Below are 20,357 nucleotides of genomic sequence, written 5' to 3'. Positions count from 1 at the left end.
ACGAGCAAGCTGCTTGTTTAGTCCTAAAGCTGGCTGATATACGTTCCGGATAGAGTGACAGTCTGGTGTTCTATTGTTTGTGTCACTGGGAAGTGATTTGACACGTTGCCTTAGAAAAATGGTTTCTGAGCTCAGGCTTTTGTAGGATCCCCTTTCAGGGGTGGTAACTGCCCCAGTCTCCAGATCTACTCTGCCTACTCTTGTGAATCACCATCACAGAACAAGGACACTTACAAGTCTTTCTCTGCTGGATCTGCAAGGAGACCGGCTTCCTAGCAGGCAGCCAACTTAGCTGGATAACAGTAAGTAGCATATATACCAATTTCTTCTCCCCAGAATGTTTCAGTATAAATCAAATCTAACTCACATGTTACACCAGGCAAATGAAGAGCTAGTGATGTCAAGAAACATAAGCAAGCAGATGCCCAGGAACATATACAACACAATTTACATTACTTATGTAATATCATCTAATGACATAATGACAATTTCTTTATTCTGCAGAATAGATTCGAAAATGCAATCTGAATCTTTTCTGAAGTAAAACTCTTTCTGACTGCAGAAATTTTTACTGAATTCAACACAGCTTTGCAGGAGAGAAATACATTGTTTTGAAACAGCTTTTTCTGATAGAAGTTACTCAGAAAATGTTTCTTGACACTAGCCGCTCCTGACCTTACAAAAAATTCAGCTGTTCTCTAGAACTTGAAAGCTGTGGTGGTTACATGTGCAGTACTGTGTTCGTTTGACTTTTCCCCTTCCTTTAAAACATAAACTCATCACAGATCCATCTATTTGTTTATCTTTCACAGTACAGAGCCATGCACATTTCTTGTCCTATACAAATGATTAATAGTGTCATGACTTTTTAGCCACTGTCTACGAAGAAACACTTTGCTTCTTACCCTCCGCTTCATAATTTGAAGTCTCCCACCCCCATCCATGACACACAGGCTTGTCATTCTCTTTCACTGTCATTTCCTCCTATTTTATCTAAGTGTTTCAGAGTTTTCCCCAGGAAATTCTTTTCTATTCATTTTTAGTGTTTTTAAGGGAGCAAACAAGATGAAAGCTTAAGGAAAAAAATGTTGTCTTTCTTGACATTGTAAATATAGCTGATGTTTCCCTTTTTGTAGCTATGTGTGATGCAACCCGAAAACTATCAAGGTAAATTGCAGTTAGTGAAACCTCCATTTTACAGCAGAGTAGACACTGATGAAAATGAGTATCTTTCTAAATCAGTTAAAAAACACCACAAAGTCCGATCAATGGAGAAAGAGATTTCAGGAGATATCTAAAGCCTGTTTGTTCCTCTCTCAGCAAGACATGCTAAACATTTATCTATTTGTTGGTTCTTATTAGTCATTCTAAACCCGGGAATAAACTTGATTGTCTTCTTAGGGTGAACTTGGTTGCCTTATGGTGTAAACTGGGAATAGTTCATTTGAAGTCAGCTTGTTCTCATGATGTGGAAGATTGCTAATCAGACTGTGGTAGAGAGTCTCACGAGAGTAGTAGATCAGATGAGTGTAGTTTTCTTTTCTCTAGCTGCTTTTATGCAATAAGCAATGTACAGAAGATGAAACGTCTCTACATTTTTCACTAGCACCAACAGTAACTCTGAAAACAATTTGCTGAACTTTGTCTTCCGAAATCCCCATCTGATAGAGGAACCAAAAGGGACAGTATGGTGAAAAAAAAAAAAAAAAGGTAATCCTATAATAATGAGGAATTTCTCCACCTTCAGTTAGGACACAGTATTTGTAGAATTGGAGAATCACAGGAATACTGAGGTTGGAATTGACCTCTGGAGGTCATTTAGTCTAACTTCTTGTTCAAAATGGGTCAAACTATATCAGATGCTTCAGAACATTGATCCGCTGAGTTTTGAGTATCTCCCAGTGATGGAGACTCCTCAGCCTCTTGGGGAAACCTCTTCCAGTGCAAAGGAAGTCTTCCAACAAAAATTGTTTCTTATTTCCATGTTCTGGTTTGTGCCTCTTGCTTCCAGTCCTGTCACTGTGCACTTTCAGGAAGAGGCTGGCTCTGCCTTTTCTATATCTTTCCATAAGGCAGTCGTAGATAGCACTTAAATATTCTCTGCAAAGTTAACTTCCAACCACTGATCCTGCTCTCTGTAGTGTCACAGGAGGTTATTCTCTACCAGGACTTTGGACTTGTTCTCATTAAACTTTTTTGCGGCTCCTGCTACCCCCTTTCTCCAGCCTGTTGAGAATTTCATGTTCCTCTCAGCATGCCTTCCAGCATATCTATCATCTGCTGCCTTGGTATCATAAGCAGTCTTGCTGAGGATAAATTTCTTACCATCCAGGTCATTAACAGAGCATTAAACAGTATGGGTCCTACTATCAGTCCTCAGGGACACCATGAGTAACCAGCCAACAGCTGGACTTCATACTCATGGTAGCACAAACACTTAAGATCAGCAATCATGCCAATTTATTACCTACTTGGTCATCTGTGTATCCAATCCCTAGCTGACCAGTTTGATTACTAGAATACTGTGGGAGACTGTGTCAAAAGCCTTGTTAAGTGTGGTGCAGTCATCTCATCATAGGACTCAGTAAGTTTAGTGGCAGTGACCTTCAAGCCACTAAAGATTCACACTGATTTACTGATTTTTGCCTACTCCTCTTCAGCCAATAGTTTTGATACTGCTATTTATACACAGTTAAAGCTTCTGGATTCTGTTGTCCAGTTGACCAGGCACTTTCTGAAAACTCAAAGATCATGTCAAATGAGTGAAGGGAAGAACAAGAGACCATGAAAGGAGACCTGCATTGTCATATGACAGGTGGTGCAACACAGTCGCATTTGGAACAGATTTTTCAGTCAGAATGCTATTTTTCTCTGCTGACCAGGATCCCTAGCTGGCTGACGCCTTTGGGAAAGCACTATGTGCTCTTCTCTGAAAAGAAAGAAAATTACGTATTGTGCTTGCTGAGCCAAGATGTATAATAAGAGATGTAGTTTATTCATTGCTGATAGACAACACTTTGCAAATAGACTTCAACCACAAAAAACAAAAAACCCACTCATTTCAAGAATTCTGTGATATGGAAACCGCCCCCACTCCCCGCCAAGGATATTGTAGTTATTTGCTTGTACCTTGCAGTAAGACTATTAGAATAGTAGCTCATGTATCATTATCCTTGCTTGGCATCAATTCTTGCAAATACCTTCTTAGCACGTGTCTAAGTGATTACCATTCAGATTTGGGTAAACATCTTCTGTATTGAACTAAAAGTCACTTAATTTTGCACCTGTCCCTTTCTCAGTTTAAATAATACACACATATTTCTCCTTCCTGCTATTGTTCTCCCATATAGGAAAAGAAGATCCAGAGTGTGCAATTCGTAAAGGAAATTACACTAAGGTATATTGGAAAAGCACATTAATAATGAATTAATTAGCAATTGTCCAAGTTTGATAGAGGAAATATCCAACTTTCGTTGTCAAAGGCATTCTTCCAGAAATGATGGGTATCTATTCTTCTTTGCATGCAGTCTACATCCAATTTCTATTTTACCCAATGGGCATGTCCTTGTTTTCTTTCTCCAGCACTGACAAAATCTGTGAAAAATAAGAGGGCAAATGTTTTTCCATTCCGTCTATTTGAAGTCTCCATGTATGTTATCAATTATAAGGGATTATGTATGACATGGATGAGAGAAGGTTTAAGTCAATAATGGTGGAGCTGAGGGGGATTCAAATGGGAGGACCTCTAGATGCAGTTACTGTGACCAACATAATTGAAAAGTGGCACTAACCAAGGTTAAGTGGCTGACAAAATGAATTGCAGAGACTCAGCACGGAGAGATCTTGGTAAATTTAACGACTGGGCCAACAGGTAGCTCATAAGTTTCAATAAATAGACGTGGAAGAAGCACAGGCACTAGTATGGCTGGGAATGGACTTGCTACGAGCACCGTTGTTGCACATCAGGAAAACCTGGCCGACGTGCTGGGCTCCTTTAGGAAGACTATTGCCAGCAGGTCAAGGAATTTTATTCATAATGATCTTTACTAAATATTGCAATAGATAAAGCGCTAACAGCACTTTATCTGGAAGCTAGAAAAAATGAGAAAAGGCAAAAATCGGGTGCATAATAAAGGAATGCTCAAAGATTTTTTTCATGATATGATGACATATTTAATGGTTTGCTATTGTGGAGACAAGTAGAAATAGTCAACACCTCTTGGTGTTTATTTGCGTCTTAATGGGAAAAGGATGACTATTTACTTTGCACAGCTGCTTATTTTCGGGTAAACCATCTTCCCTCCAATCACATACTGCAGAGGAATAATTTTAAGAGGACAACTTTCAAAAACTTTCTGTTTAAAGTATTAGTCGAAAGTGTTTGGCATGGTTAACCTTTCTTGCAGTGGATTCTAAAGCATCTCTAGTCGCTACTGAAGAAAATGCATGGGAGTAAAATAGTATCTGTCAGTTGCAAATTCCACGCAACAACACTCCTTATGGTTGAACATCTTGAATATATTGGAAACAATCTTTTCATACCATGATGTAAGATCTCGGAGAGATCACCCCTTGAGCAATAAAACTTTCATAACTACAGTGATATATGAAGGTCTCTTTTCAGTCCTCCTGCAGAGACAAGGTCAAGTAAAAGCAACTCTGACTTTCTCATTTTGCATTTAATGCAGTTAAGTTTCAGTTGAATTCACTGTAATGCATTGGTGCAGCACGTCGGCATATTTCAGTCATTTCAGGATTTTTTCTAAATACAGGGTTGTTCAGATAATGCTAGACTTCTGGTTACTGAGAGCCATGGATACCAAACTCAGGGTACCAAACAGTGCAACACATATTCAGAATAGAAAAGTCCATCATATTTAGTATGTATGATGAGATACTTGCTTTTTATTAAAAAAAATTGGTAATGCGTGTACTGTGCATCAAGAGTAGAAATTAACAACAAAATTCTTCTAATTTTTCTTTCATATGTAGAGGTGGATGGATGGATGAATGTCACTGTGACCTCTGGGGATTCTTTAAAACCATACATAAATAACTTCAGCATTATTCTGTATTTCCATTACTCTTTGAAACCATTCCAAAGATGCAATCACTTTGACAGAGTTATAGTTTGTGAAGTTCTTGAAAGTTAGCATCTCATGCTGAAAATTATAAAGAGCATATTTTTATTCTATCAGTGTCACAATAAGACAAATTTTAATTCCATGAACAAAACCTTTCACACAACAAGGTGTTTCCTTAATGTTATCTGATAGCTGAAACTAAGGTCATAGTCAAACGAAGTTGCAATACAATGGTGCAGTTGAAGCCGAGCATGTTTTAGGTACATGCAAGTTCAGTGTAGCCAGTAGATGCCTGCTCTTTGTAAGAATACTGGTTAAGAATACCAGTACAGAATCCAGCAGGTACGCAATGTAAATCAAAAGTCAGATTTACTTGCAAAGAAACTATAAGAGAAGTTTTATCTTACCAGTGTGGAACACAGAACAGAAATATGTTGAAACTAGATAAACCAGAGCAAGTAGTTGGACTTAGATGAACTATGCTTATGGAGTCAGTGACAAACTTGAAATTGTCCTCCTACTACATCAGAAACATTAACTATATACTTCATTACATCCCCAGTGTGTAAGGACTTTATTTTATTTATGTGTCACGTACAATAGTAGATTTTAAGTAAGCATTGCCTGAAACGTGAAGGTGAAACGTTATCTCTTAGTAATAAATTATTTTTCTGCAGAAGATTAATAGATTTTGTTTCATAGAACAGCCAGCATAACTAGCTCTTACTATGTAGATCCCCAGCTGCAGAAGTTTTCTTCCATGTATACAGTTTGCTTGAACTCGTTGTTCTATATTTGACACATGGGATTTTGAGATACAGCTCTTTCTGCAATGCTTGAATAGTTCTTGCTTTACCTTGCCTTCATTTGCTTTCTGCTGATTCATCATGATGATGTCTGTATCACCAGGTCTGATTCCAATTGTAAATGCTCTGTAATACTGTGAGGTGATTTCACATTATTTCAAATACCATGCTTCAAAGTGCACGTGCAACTATCAGGTCCCATGAAACAGCAAAACACTGTTCTGTGTATTTGCCCAGTTTCTGTCCATGCTGCTGAAATTTATAGCCTACAACTACAATATGTAGTTTATGCACTCAAAAACTTGTTCTATGCCAGAAGAGCAGTATCGCATTTATCATTAGCGAGAGGAAGTGCACAAAGCACCAGCTGGCTTTCAATGGAGTATGTGAGCAGAACAGTTTCTTTTCGCAGAAAGACCTGTGGCCTTACTAGTTTCCAAACATTTCAATTCATCAGTAAAAGAAATTGTAGTCTCAATCTAGCTTCACAAACAAGAGATAGGTGGGTCACGTTTTAGCAAGACGTCTTTGCCACCATTTTGCTGTAGAAATGGTGAATTCAGAGTGTTACTTTAATTATTCTGTTATTACAAACGTAAAGGAACAAGAAACAATAAAGAAAGGCTGTAGCTACAGCCAGCAGCAGCAGCAGTCATGACATGCACAAAGAAAGATCTGTCTACAACATAGGTAAAGGTTCCCTGCCTCCTGTTGTATATAGCACAGCACGAGGTGTGTGCTCAGTGGTGATACTGCCCCACGGGAGAAAGAGAAAACTACCATCATAGATAAAGATCAATACAATGGCTTCCTTTCAGGTGAAAGCATACCAAAAGAACTTTGCCAATGATGACCCATAAATTGGACAAAAATGTGGGGTTTATTTGCTTACACAAAGAAGACAACAAGTTAAATTAGGCAAGGCAAAAATTATCTTTGCATAGTAAATTGCAAATCTGCTGTGGGTTTTTCTACACTTCTGGACTGGATTTGTCTCTACTGTTGAAAAAAGACACTTTTAAAAAATGTCTGATATTCCGAGTTTTATACGTTCAATTTCCCCCTTAAGGTCATTTAGGGAAACAGGAAGCATTCTCACTCATTATGTTTCAGCTTATTGTTTAAACAACAGCAGTCTCTGAATTGTCCTTTTAACCATATTTACAAAGTGTACAGCCTGGGTGCTTGGTGTTGGAACCCAATGAAAAATCCTCTAAGGGCAGAATTAATCAGTGCTGAGCTGACAAACAACAATTTATACTAGTGGAGGTCTGGCTTCTATATTCTCTCGAGTTTCTATAGAAGCCCAGGAGCTTCACATATCTGAACGAAATCTGTTGGGATCCTGTATTGCAAAAGTAGTTCTATTCCAAGATAAGGCGTGTTTTATGGAAACATTCAGACACTTTAGGTTTTATGATATTTTCAGGTTAATTGTGCTGGAATTAAAAAACTGTCAAGATTTCAGGATCTTTGGATTTGCAATACATGTAGGAATATTCCACAATTACATCACTTCCTATCATCCTCCTGCACATCTATTTATGGCATAAGATAGGACTTTGAAAATAAAACAGTTTGGTTAAGAACATTTACAGTGGGTACGTGACTTGACTGCCAGGAGCTATTAATCTGTTTCATAGATGGAAGTCACCAAGATAACCAGTTTGAGCTACCAGCCCAAACTATCAACAATATCTTTAGAAAAGGCATCCCGTCTGGGTGCCTCCTTTCTGGGACACGCTACCTTGTACGTGCTTTTCTGAGCTGCCAGACAGCACAGAAAATCCATGTGACACAGCATCTGAAAATCGTTCCCTAAATTTCTAGAGATACTCTTTCCAAAACTGAGGCGAATATCAAAAGTTTGGCTGTAAGTACATATTTGTCTATCAAATACATGGAATAATGCCATCACACAAACATTACTTCTTAGCCCCTCAGTTTTTCTTATGAGCAACTCAGGAATCAAGTTGGCTAAGTTATCTCAGGTGGTCCTAAGGAACAGATTTCAAATCTCACACGAGTTATCAGTTATGGTCACTGCAGCATACAGAGGATGGATCTCTACTTGTGCTCAGAACCAGAGACAGATAACAATCCCTCATGCCATTCAAAGGAAATTTTCTAGGTTGTTATGGGTGTTGAAACAGCTGGGAAACATTCTCTGCCTACCTATGAACCAGCTGATTTGTTACTACCCCTCCCCATTTCTCTGATTAGCCCTAACTCACATCAGTAATTGTGACTGCTTCCAGGATAGGAAAACAACTTTGACAAGCTGTTTGATAAAACAAAAACTGATAAAACAGCTTTGATAAGCAGATAAGTAAACACTGATGTAGTTTTCTTCTGACACAAAGAAGTAGTTCTCACTTCCTCTTCCCCAACATTCTGTTTTCATGGGTCACCACTCTGAATGTGTAAGTTTAAGGAAAGAAATATTAAGAAACCAAACAGGAGACCAGCATGGTATTACTCTAACTTGCAGCTTCCATGCTGTCTGCGTAAATGTCCAGACTAATTAAATGAGCAGTCTTGCTCAAAACACACACTAATGGCCTGACTCACTGACCTTGAATATTTATAAGACAAAACTCACATCCCTGCAGCTAACAGGAAGACTAAGCATTTATGCAAGCATAATATAATAACATGCATGATATTCTCACTGGCAAATTAAGCACAGTATTACACCTCTTGGTAAATGATAGGGAAGGAACAGAACCAAACAGAACACAATGGGGGAAAAGAAATCACACCTGGATTTATGTGTGAGCACAAGGGATAAGAAACATATGCTGACATACCATCTTGGGACCACAGAAAATGTCTATCATCTGTCAATGGAACACTTTGCTCCATTCTCTGGAGATCAGAGGATAATTTTAGGCACACCTGCTTAGGAAGAAAACAATAGAGGTTAGTTACTAACATTTAGACCCTCGTTCAGAGAGGTTCTTAGCCCATATTTAAAATACTCAGAGTCCGAAGCATTTTAGGAGTAGGCTGAAGCAAGAGCTAACTATAACCAAGTATGAAGCAAGACAACTGAAAATATATGGCTTTTAAAGTGAGTGAAAAGCAAAAGAACAATCTTGGTTTTGCTGAAAGAAATGGGAGCTACACCCATACTGCTACATTTGCACAGGCGAGGATTTGAATTTCCTTCAGTGCTATTCTCTGCTGATATATAATGGAGAGTGGAACAAGATGAACCCCAGAAATCTCTTCCAATGTAAGTTACTCTACAGTTCTGTGATTAGTTTGTAAGAAAAAATAAAAATCAACCCAAGACGCAGGTGTCACTAACATGGTTACAAATACATGTAAAACAAAAAAAATCTAAAACTGGCTTTGGTAATACAAATATGACAAGGCACCACAATTCTTCCCTCATGTTCTTCAAGGTAGGAAAGTGCTTTGGATACCTCAGCAGAGAAAGATACACAACAATTTGGGGGGGAAATGTCTTACAGCCCAACAAGTTCTGCCCATGCAAAGGTTAAACTTTCAGGCCTGAAATTTGTCATGATGATGTTTTCATCAGTGACTGCGTTAGTGCAACCGCCACCACAGGTTCTTTTCTAAAATCAAGAGGTATACATGTTTTTAGCATTTTGTAAGGCATTTTTCAATTCATTTCATTCACCAGTGCTTACAAATCTTAAACCCTTCTAAAGGGTAGTAAAAGTGCAGTAGGGCTGATGCTGTGGTCTGAATTTCCCCTGAAAGTACTTAACCACTAGGACAATTTTGTAGATGTATCATCCTTTCTCCATCACAGTTCTCTTTTTCTATCATTCTGATGTGAGAACTGATAAAGCTTCAAACATAAAGAAGAAGTTCTCAACAATGTCTCTGCCTTTAATTTCTCCTTTTTTTTCCTCCCTTCCCTTTACCCCCTCACCAAGAGAAGGTATTATAGAGAAGGAGGAAAAAAGGTTACCAAACTATTTTGCTAATGTTTAACCAGACATTTTGGACTTTTTTAATTAAGTGAAATTTTGATCTGATTCCTATTTTAACAAGTTATGTGGAATCTCCAGCTCCAGTTCTGCAGCACATGGTGCCTGAAAGAAGTGCACGACCACTCTTCATAATGATTAATCCCGCAACAAACATCATAGTTATAACCCTGCTATGCAGTAAGGACCATTTACTGCCACAAAGGTAAAAGAAGTTATAGATGGAATAATTAATTATAGTAGTTATAGGTAGAGTAATTACCAAGGAGTTGTTAGCTGTGAATTCACACTGCACTCTATCAGCTGTTCGAAACGTTACTCTTAAGCTACCTTTTCCATTATTCTTTCCTAAAATTTTCCATCAGGATTGGTGCTGCCAAGTCTTCTGCTACAAGACATTTCCTGTTCCTAAAGTAAATGTGGTAATTTCTTGCATGGTAGTTAGCCACCGGAGGTGGGTAATTTTCAATTTATTTTGATGTTTCCAGCAGTTTCTGCTGGATATGGTCGAGGTCCTAATCAGCACAAGCAGCTTTGTGTTTGAAAGATCTGAGTACACTTGTTTTTCTTCTGCCTTGGTCCTGAAGCCAGCAGTGGATATGAGTTGCACGTAGAGCTGTGTAAGAAAATTAGAACAGGCTGCTGGTGTTACCAGAGTTGGTCCACATCATTATCTCCTTTGATACTGTACATGAAAAAGAAACATTCCCTTAAATTACTCTGAAGATAGCGAGAAACATTAAGACCATTGCTCTAATGACCTGTTCTTACTGATATGGTAAAGCAAAGTTCATCTGAGACATGTATTTTCTGTTGTCCTGGCAAATTGTGAAGTTGCGGAACTCAAATAAAAGCTGAGAGTATCGAAAAACTATACACACAAGCTGTTGTTGAAAACTTTGTACCAGCACCTCAAGCCAAAATATCAGAGAAGCAGCAATAATTCTAAATTGATAATCTAGCCACTGAATATTGGAATCAGAGGCTGAGGACTCCAGCTACATCTAGAAGAATCCAGGTACCAGCACAATGTTGATCTTATCCCTTTCAATCTTGAATTTCACAACGTGAATCAGATATGCTGTGAAAAGGAATAAAATGTGCTACAGTTCCACTTTAGGTGAAAGTACCTTAGAGTGTTCTTGAAGTAATTTCTAATCCATGCCCAAAGAATTTTGGACATCCGATTTTAGAGTTGCTTAACACCAAAAAAGAGCGTTTGACCACACAACAGCAGGTCCTGTAAAGAACTGGTGAAAAGGCTATTCATGATTGTTAGGATGTCTGCCAGAGCACTGCTGACTATTGGGTTTCCAAAGCCGCCTTGTTCCTATTATAATACGTTTAGCTAAATTTGGTAATTTCAAGTCTGAAGGGTGGAATTAGCCAGACTAGTCATCGCCTTACCTATTTGTACAGCACAACTGACATATGATCTGGACATTTGCACTGCTATGTTCTGGATAGCAAAGGTCCAGCAGAGAGGCCAGGTCTGAGTCCAGAACTTTCATTGAAACTCATAACCCTAACATCCCAAGTGAGCATGGTGACCAGGCAACCCTTAGCTGGGCAATCACCATCCTCAGTATGGAAGAGACTAAAAAGAGAGGCTTGTCTACACAGACCTATAGAAGCCAACTACTAAGCCAGCTACATGGTGGCATGCTGGGAGTTTGAAATCTTCGTGTGCATTTGTTTCTCACAGGGCAGTAGGGGAATACAAGCTAGGATAGTCAGTAGGTCACCTGGGTGTAAAATAGAACAATTCAGTCTGGAACGAATCTCCATTAGGTCATCTAGTCCAAACCACAGCTCACAGCAGGTGTAATCAGGTCAGGTTGCTTAGGGCCATGTCCACTTGATTCTTGAAGACCTCCAGGAACACAGATTTTACATCCTGTCTGGGAAGCTTGTTCCAGGGTTTGATCACCCTCATGATAACTTTTCTTATTCTAACAACTGATGAAAATGACCCATGATTCAACTTGCGTCCATTGCCCCCTGTCTTATCACCATGCATATCGAAGAATCTAGCTTCACCTTCTTTGTCCTCTGATTGTATTTGCTGTAGACAGGAATAAGGTTTTTCCTAAGCCTTCCCTTCTTGATCAAACCTGTTTCTCTCAGCCTGTAAAGCTTGGTGGCAAAACGGCAGAGTACCACAGTCTTTTCGCTGTCACTAGTTCCCCTGGTCCAAAGACCAGTAGGCCCACATTCTCCTTAACTTTTTTTTTTTTTGCTGACAATGTATTTAGAAAAACCTTTCTTGCCATCCTTCACCTCCCTTGCTAGTTTAGACTCCAGCTAAGTTTTGGCTCTCCTGACTCCATTTCTACATCTGTAAGCAATGTCTTTTCATTCCTTCTGGGTAGCCTACCCTTGCACACACCTTCTGTGAGCATTCTTTTTTATGTTTGAGCTCAGCTAGGACTTCTGTGTTCATCCATGCTGGACTTTTTCCAGCTTGTTTGACTTTCTGCGCATTGAGATGGATCATTCCTGTGCTGAGGAGGCCATCCCTGAAGATCACCTGGCTCTCAGGCTTGTTTGCTTTCAGGAAATTTTCTCACAGGATCATGCAAGCAGGTTCCTGAACAAGCCAAAACCAACTCTTCTAACATCCTGGATCTATCTTGCTCTGCTCAGAATCTTAAACTCAAGTATCATTCTCAATGCAGCAAAGTTTGTCTTTGCCCTTTATGCTACCCACCAGCTGTTGCACATGCAGGTCTAACAGAGCATCTTCCCTCACCAGTTCATTAGTCACGTGCATCAAGAAATTATCAATATGTTCCAGAAATCGCCTGTATTGCTTGTGCCCAGCCATGCTGCTCTTCCAGCAGGGTGATTGAAGTCACTGATGAGTACTAGTTGCTAACAGAGACTTTCTCCAGCCGCCTGAAGAATGCTTCAACTGTCCCCTCTTCTTTATCAGATGGGGTTTGGCAGATACCTACTGCAGCATCACCTGTGCTGGTCTGTCCTGAGATCCTTATCCACAAGCCCACTACTGCCTCATCACCTGTCCCAAGGCTTCCTGTGTACAACTCACTTATACAGAGCTCAACCTCTCTGCCAGTCCTGCCCATCAGCCTTTCCTGCATCCCTTCATTGCAGCATTCTAGCCACGATCCTAATGAAGTACTAGTTCTGCAGCTGTGCATAGACTCGCCTCCTGCTTGGTCCTCGTGCTACACAGATTTGCATACAGGTATTTGAGGTTGGTCCCAATGTCTGATTTGCACAGTTGGTCCCTAACTCACCTTCACTCTGTTATCAGTGCTCCAGCATTTATTTTGAGTTGCTGCTTGGCATAGGGACTTGGGAGCTGACCTTACCTGACAGTAAAAAAAAGGGTTTGTAGTTACAGCATCTGCACTTGCAAAAACCAGCATCTACACTTGGGGAAGTGAAGCTGGACTATCTCCATTGTCACTGCATGAGCTGCTGAAATTATCAAGAGTCCAGACAACTGCTGCACAGTGCAAAGACACACGAAAAGCTCCTCAGGGTCTTCAGCAAACCATCGTCAACTGCACAAAGATAGATATGGAAATAGCACTATATTTCACATTACAAAACATGGGGCCAGTAACAGCAGTTGTTTTAAGACTTGCTGCTTAAATTTATTAATCTTGCTTCTTAAATTTATTAATCACATGAAAATAAGTAAAAAAAATAAGTAGCCTGGAAGGGGAAGCAAACAATCAACATTTGCTGAGTTCAAAACACTGAAACAGAGGAGGAAGGGGGTGTATGAGCAACATTTACTTTTAATAAACTTGCTAAGGAGAATGTGGAGCACAAGGGCACGTAAGCAGGCACCTTAGATATAGTTTTAAAAGAAACAAACAAGTCTCTGCCTGTGTTGCATCAAGTGTTCTATTGCAATCCGAAACAACTCAAAGCAAAAAAAACCCCGAAGTTGACTATGGGTCTTCCTACCTTCTATAGTGCTGCAAAGTTCTAACAAGCCTTTGTCTCAAACATCATTTCAAGACGTTTTATAAAACATGAAAAACCCCTTCTTGAGGTCTGGAAGCATTCTTGAGGTCCCCTGCAATGACTAAGCCTTCCACCTTCATTTTTGTTTTGAAGCAGAAAACTAACTTGGAAGAAGCAGAGAGGAAGTGATTCTTCCTTACCAAGACTCAAGATGCTTGTGGAAAGGAATATGAAAGATATATGAACCCATGGAGAAAAGCAGAAGCATCTATCGCAGTAGAATATCACTCCTTTGAAGACTGCACACAGTCCAGATCATATGTGAATGTAAAAATGAATGCTTTCACAATTCAAGTTGGAAAAGGTTCCCAACTCTCTCTTAATGGTATAGCAAAGCAAGCCTTTGGAATTTTCAGTGGTGTACTAGAAGTAACATCTTGTTTAAGTCGTTTACTAGCATTTCCACAGAATACTGTAAAAATAGCATTATGATCATAGGCAAAGATGAGTTGCTTCAATAAATCCAGTAAGTTTCAAATTAGATGCTGTTGATGTGTAGGTTTGAGGTCTATGACCATACCCAGCCATTCAAGGCTGCTGTCTAATGCCTGGATTTTCCATTTTTAGATGTACATGGTAACCATAGGGCAAACTGTTCATTCTGCCCTGCCTTTACAGAACTGACACTGCAGGTGAAAGTCAGCCCTGGAAATTGTGTCCAATGGAAAGTACGATCAGAAAACGCCACCTGCTGTCTCCTGGATCGCTGTTCCATAAACCTGCTGGAGCGCAAGGACATGCACACATGCACAAAACATCTTTCGTTTTATTGCAGGAAGAGTATATTCAAGTATGACGAACAGCAAACTCTTCCCACATAGCAGCACCCAAAAGTGCCCTCAGATCCTCACCGAGCTACATACTACTTGAAGGTTTAAGGAGCATTTCCTACAGAAGTCTCTTGCATTGAAACCTAGGGAAAAAAATGCTGTTATTTGCTTTGAAATTTCTTTTTTCAAGATTTTGCACACACGAAAACATCTATTAATTGAACATCACAATGCTGGATTCTCTTTAATATCAAGGTTCATCCTTTATTAAAACTCCATAAAAGCAAAGCGTAATTATTGCCCTGGCTGCAGTAATACAGTGCACATCCTGTTCTCTGAGGCTGTCTCCATGAAACGCTCCCTAGCCCTTGCCATTCCAGCCACTTTGAGCCAGCAAAACCCCTAAGCATTTGCTTTAGACAAGTTTGGTTTCCTCATCTTGGGCATGGGGAAACCAGAAGCCAACCACACCTAAACACACTTAACTAAGCCCATAACAAATCTGCATAAAAGCCAGTGTACTCAGGACCTTGGTGCACCAAAACCACTTATAAATACACAAACCCAAGCTTTGCGAATTAACAAGCCTCTGTGCAACCTGTATGAAGCAAGTTAGACTTTGGTTTAAATCAGCTGCATAAATACTAGAAGTTGCTTTTTCCTCCTACCTTATTTCCTAAGGGAGGATGTTACACTCTTCTACAACAATTCCAGAGCAACCTTCAATATCCTAAATTGTCTGAATTTTGTATGGTTTTTTTTGAACCTACCCTTTAATCCTTCTTGGGTCCCTGCTTTCTTTTTCTACTGGAGTATTCTTAAGCTATTTAAGGGCATTCCCCTTGTCCCCCAAAACAAAGAAATGGTGTTTCTTTAAAAGAAATTATCAGCTTAATTAGCTTGAGTAAATCAGCCTCAAGAAAACAAGTAGTGAAGAGAACAAAGAATGGAAAACATCAGCTATATTGACAGTTGTAAATAGAAGTCATCATTACTTCAGTTGTAGGTAGGATACAGCCTCAGGAATCTAGCCAGTTCAGATTAGAACAAACAAACGTGCATCTCAGTTCTAGGATGAGCCAACTTCTTGCAATTAATGCAAGTTTGAAAGTGCCAAATAAGGAAACTAAACAGAATTGACCTTATGTATTTGCTATGTAACAGGCCAAATGGGTCAAACTATCTTCTATCGCCTATGAAAATTTGGTTTAACATCAAAAAGTTGTCCTGAAATTACCAACCAAGTAAACTGAAGAGTAATTCTCTCCTTTATTTTATTTTTTTTAAAAATAAACCATGCCATTCTGCAAGCAGCCTTTACAAATCTTGTATCAAATTTATGGAGAGAAGATTGGGATCTTCTTAGGTGTCCATAGTGTACTGGAAGTTATTAGAAGAATTTTCAACTGAGGGAAAACTGTTAAAATCTGTAATCTTGAATTGTGTGTGAAATTATGTGCTACACAGTATTACAGAACAAGTAATTAGCTGTGTTTTTAGACTAAGGTAGGTAGAACCCTAAGGTGGTTAAAACTCTAAGGTGCACAGCAAAAAAATGTGATACAAACCTCAAATCATTCCTTGTTTACATGAAATTCTCCCCACCGTGTTAATAGCTTTGCTCATTTTAGTATTAACGACACATTGGCAACAAAACTGAGCTACAGCGTAAGAGCCTCAGAAGGAATCCTCTGATCTGCTGTGGCCACATTTGCTTTGATGGCTAGAGAAGTGTTTCGGCAGGTATGGGTTCTCGTTCCTTCACAGTGATTCACCAGCTCAACAAAGTTTATAGAGCATGCACGCACACACTCGCTCACAGAAAGAATCCTTCTCAGTTCTGACATTTGCTTGATTAAGGGGAGAGAAAATAAAACTAACAGAAGCCAAAAGAGAGATAAGGCAGCCCAACCAGAGAATGCTGAGCTGGGCTTTGCCTACTTGTACTCACAGGACTCCTGCATCAGAAGGCTCATCAGTTCATATCTAAAAGTAAACTACAAGTACCTGAGTGGCAGTCAAGGTATGAATGTGCCCAATTCCTCCTATTCCAGATGATGAATTACAGAAGATTTTTCAGTATACAGTACTCATCCTTTTTGTTTCTACACCCACGCACATTTGGCCTGGAGTCACTAAAGCTGGGTCAATGTGAAGCTTCTTTGTACTGTTTTTATGATCACTTGCTCTATGTGTTAGTGGATTATGCAGATGATACGTAAATTTAGTCCAGAAAAGCAATCGTAGTTGCTCTAAGAATCTTGTTCAGACTTAGTTGCAAATTTGTATTAAGATCTGCTCATATCAGGAGACTTAATATCATAAAATTTGAAGGAAGCAATATGTGAGCCCACCCACTCTGAGACTCTTGACCTCCTTCAGGTGAGAAAGCAACCAGCTGGTGACCATGCTACCTCTCATAGCATTTCCATGACTCCATTTGATATGAAATACATACTAATATATTGCTTCTGAAGACAGGGATATTAAAGGGAACAAAACATGTTTGCTTTCCTCTATTCAAATTCTGTGCATCAAGAGAATCAAAGAGTTAAAGCACCTCCATACTCTTTCATCTAGACTCTAGACTGCTGTCCTGGGTTAGGGAAAAAAGTTCAATTAAAAAAAAAGGTTTGTTTTAAGATGACCAATCACAATGAATTCCTCTCATTTATGTTTGCACACCTCATTGGTTGTGAAAACTTCAGCAGGCTCTCCATCCCTTTGAAAACCACGCACAGGACCGGGCTGACTCTGGGGGGGCTTTGCTCTCAGCTTGCTCTCTCTCAGGGTGTTTGCTTTCTCTCGGCATGCTGGTGCCTATATTCGTCTCTGCTTCAGCTCAAGACCGCTTGCTAACGGGCAAGCACAGACTTGTCTTTCTCCCTCTTCCACTGGCGCCTGGATCTGCTTGGATTACCACTACTGCTGGTGTGATCTGCAGCACCGCACAGGATGGACCCTCACCACTGCACCCCTCACGCCGCAAGGAACAGCCCGTGCTGCTGCTTAATCCCTACTGCTGCCACTGTTTCTGCCGCCGTTCTCTAGCACCTGCGACCCAAACTGCTATGCTGTGCGTCAGCTCAGGTCCTGCCTACGGGTGGATTTTGCTGACTGGCTTTGCTCTGCTCCCATGAACGTGCTGACCGTGTGGCTGCCACCATTTTGAAACTGCTCAGGACTGTTTTATTTCTTCCTTTTGCTTTTGTTCTCCCTAACTGCAGGTTAACCCTCACTGCATCAACTTTCCAGTCCCATATAAACCTGTTAATATCTCATTTGTTCCTCTGTATTTTTTCTAGTGTTATTAAACTTCTTTTAGTTTCCCAAACTTAAGAAGAAAGAAAAACTTGAGACCTCTTATCTCTGCTTACAATGCTTTCTCTCCCAGAACAGGAGGGAGGTTAGACAGAGGAAGAACTTGTCCAATAACTGGTGTACCTCAGCCAATCAGTGACAACTGCACCTATCCGTTTAGTTAGAACATTACATCTGATGAAGACAATTTTCATCTCATAAAGCACAGAAGTCAGGTCAGATACACATTCAATTTTGTTCACTTCCATCACGATGTTTATTTAGCATAGGAAAATCCTGATTTAAGCACCTGAGGAAAAACTTCAAACCATTCTATCACTCCACTTCTGAACAACATGCAAACACCCACCGGATCATATGGTCTAAGCATATAGATTGAAATGTGGAAGCTACATGATCTGTATTTAAAATGCAGTTTCACATGAACAACTTAAAACAGTTGCTCAGTGTGGAGCAGGGGAGAAGATTTTATTTGAACCTGGCTTCTAAGAGATACCAACAGCAATTCAGTTTACCATCAAATATTGAACTATTCCAACAATAGATTTGACCAAAGTGGTTTAGCAGCCTGACAGCTCAATTGCTTTTGATTTAAAAACTTTGCAGGGGTCTTCTTTGAACTAGGAATCTGGAAAAGCATGTCCTCCAGTGTGCACATGGTTATCTGTCCTGAAGCTTGTAGCTTCATATAAATATCTCCAAATTTGGCAGAAAGGTTGGGGTTTTCTTCCATCTTTTCCCAGACTGTAGCCAGCTAAGGAGGAGAAAATGACAGACTGTTACAGTTCAGCAAGTGAAGATCACATTCCACCACCATACTGAAGACAAGCAATCACTCAAAGGAACAAAACAACCACAATGTAAGGTATGTGCCAATATGATGACTCTTATGAGTATTTCACACAGCACACATCATACATCACCAGACAATGGTGGAAATACACTGGATACCTACATTAGTCAGAGTTTATACAATTTAAAACTTCCTTAAAGTTGTACAGTCCTATTTTCAGTCCTAGTACAGACTAACAATTATTTTCTCTTTAAACCCTTCAAACGTAATTGCTTCCTGGAATCTACTTTCCAGATAGGCACGATTATTACGTATCACAGTAAATGTGTAGTACAAACTGATAAAAGTCAGACGATAAAACACTGAAGTTCTGTATGCCATACCACAGTATGAATGCTAGTATATGTAAATCTCTTAATTATTAATGATCAAAAACCTTTAGTGGAAGGAATGGTTTAGGACTCATGCTTAGTCTTCTGAGGGACTGTTACTTATTTACCAAACAAAATCAAAATACAACATTGACACATGCAACATTTATTGCAATGAAATTACAAAATGAACTGCTGATTAAAAAAAAAATCTCTTTTCAAAACAGCAGTTAATATAGATGGGCTATGTTTTGAAAGGTATGCCTCCCTGTTACATAGTACTTGTTATTTTATGTATCAGTTACCAATTAGGTGTAACAGGCAGCAGTGAAAGGCTAAGTATTTAATTACTAACACAGTCTTAAAATACCTTGTTCAATGATGTTGAAAAGTTTCAAGAAAAGCAGCAGCAATGCTGCCAAGATGACAAGGGTATATATGTGCTCTGAAGAAAGCCTTCTTGGTGATCCACACTATAAAAACTTTCTTTATCATTAAAATAGCAAAAGCTATTATTTCCCATATTGCTCTTCCCTGTATGGCACCACAGGTGTTTGCAAATATTATCAATCTACCAATATCATTGTGAACAGAACGTTATTTTCATTTTTACATCAAATGAAAAACAAAGAAGGCAAAGGATTAAATTATTTAATGCTATTAGGGAACGCTTCAAGAGCCACAATAAAAAAAAAAGAGAAGTGGACAGCTAAGCGCTTTGTCCAACAGTACCCAAAGTCAGTCAGCTGCTTTGGCATCTGAATGCATCAGAATCCAAACAACTTCAGCAGGGTGAACTCAGGCACCTGAGGTTCTGTAGCTGAACCACACAGTCATCATGGCCCAGATAAGCACCACGGACCTCCGCTCATTACTGTACACTTACCACCTGCTCAGAAAACTGGATTTTTTTCACAAAAGGAGGAGTATCTACTTCCACTGCTGCCTCTAATGTCTTTATTACTTCTTCTAGAGAACCAGATCTGAGGTGGACAAGGACCTTAAAAATAAAACCACACCACACAAATACTACTTATAATCAGAATGTGAATTTTTAAAGAAGTGTTTGAGGAAGATACGAAGCAAAGCAGGAAAACAATACATTTCTAGATGCTGCACTGATAAAAATCCATTAATGATGAAGAAAGCAGAGGGAATGATCAATTTCCACAGAGGTTTGGGTTTTTGTTTTTTTTTTTGGAAGTTGGGGGTCTGGAAAGGAAGGGTGAGCCTGAAGGT

At 39.4% G+C, this 20,357-nt stretch overlaps 1 protein-coding gene across 1 annotated transcript in view; it reads right to left on the bottom strand.

Moving 5' to 3' along the window:
* Window positions 1-18,405: 18,405 nt before the first annotated feature.
* Window positions 18,406-20,357, bottom strand: part of PTCD2 (pentatricopeptide repeat domain 2) — a 10,736-nt gene continuing 8,784 nt past the window's right edge. Inside the window, exons 8-9 of the mRNA XM_010145564.1 lie at window positions 20,005-20,118; window positions 18,406-18,708 (exon numbers count right to left, since the gene is read on the bottom strand). Of these exons, the coding sequence (XP_010143866.1) occupies window positions 18,484-18,708; window positions 20,005-20,118 (339 nt within the window). The 3' untranslated portion in view covers window positions 18,406-18,483. The remainder of the gene's footprint in view (window positions 18,709-20,004; window positions 20,119-20,357) is intronic.

Source organism: Buceros rhinoceros, unplaced genomic scaffold (genome assembly GCF_000710305.1).
Source record: "Buceros rhinoceros silvestris isolate BGI_N320 unplaced genomic scaffold, ASM71030v1 scaffold37761, whole genome shotgun sequence".
Taxonomy (NCBI): Eukaryota; Metazoa; Chordata; class Aves; order Bucerotiformes; family Bucerotidae; genus Buceros; species Buceros rhinoceros.
This window is presented reverse-complemented; position numbering and strand designations above follow the sequence as displayed.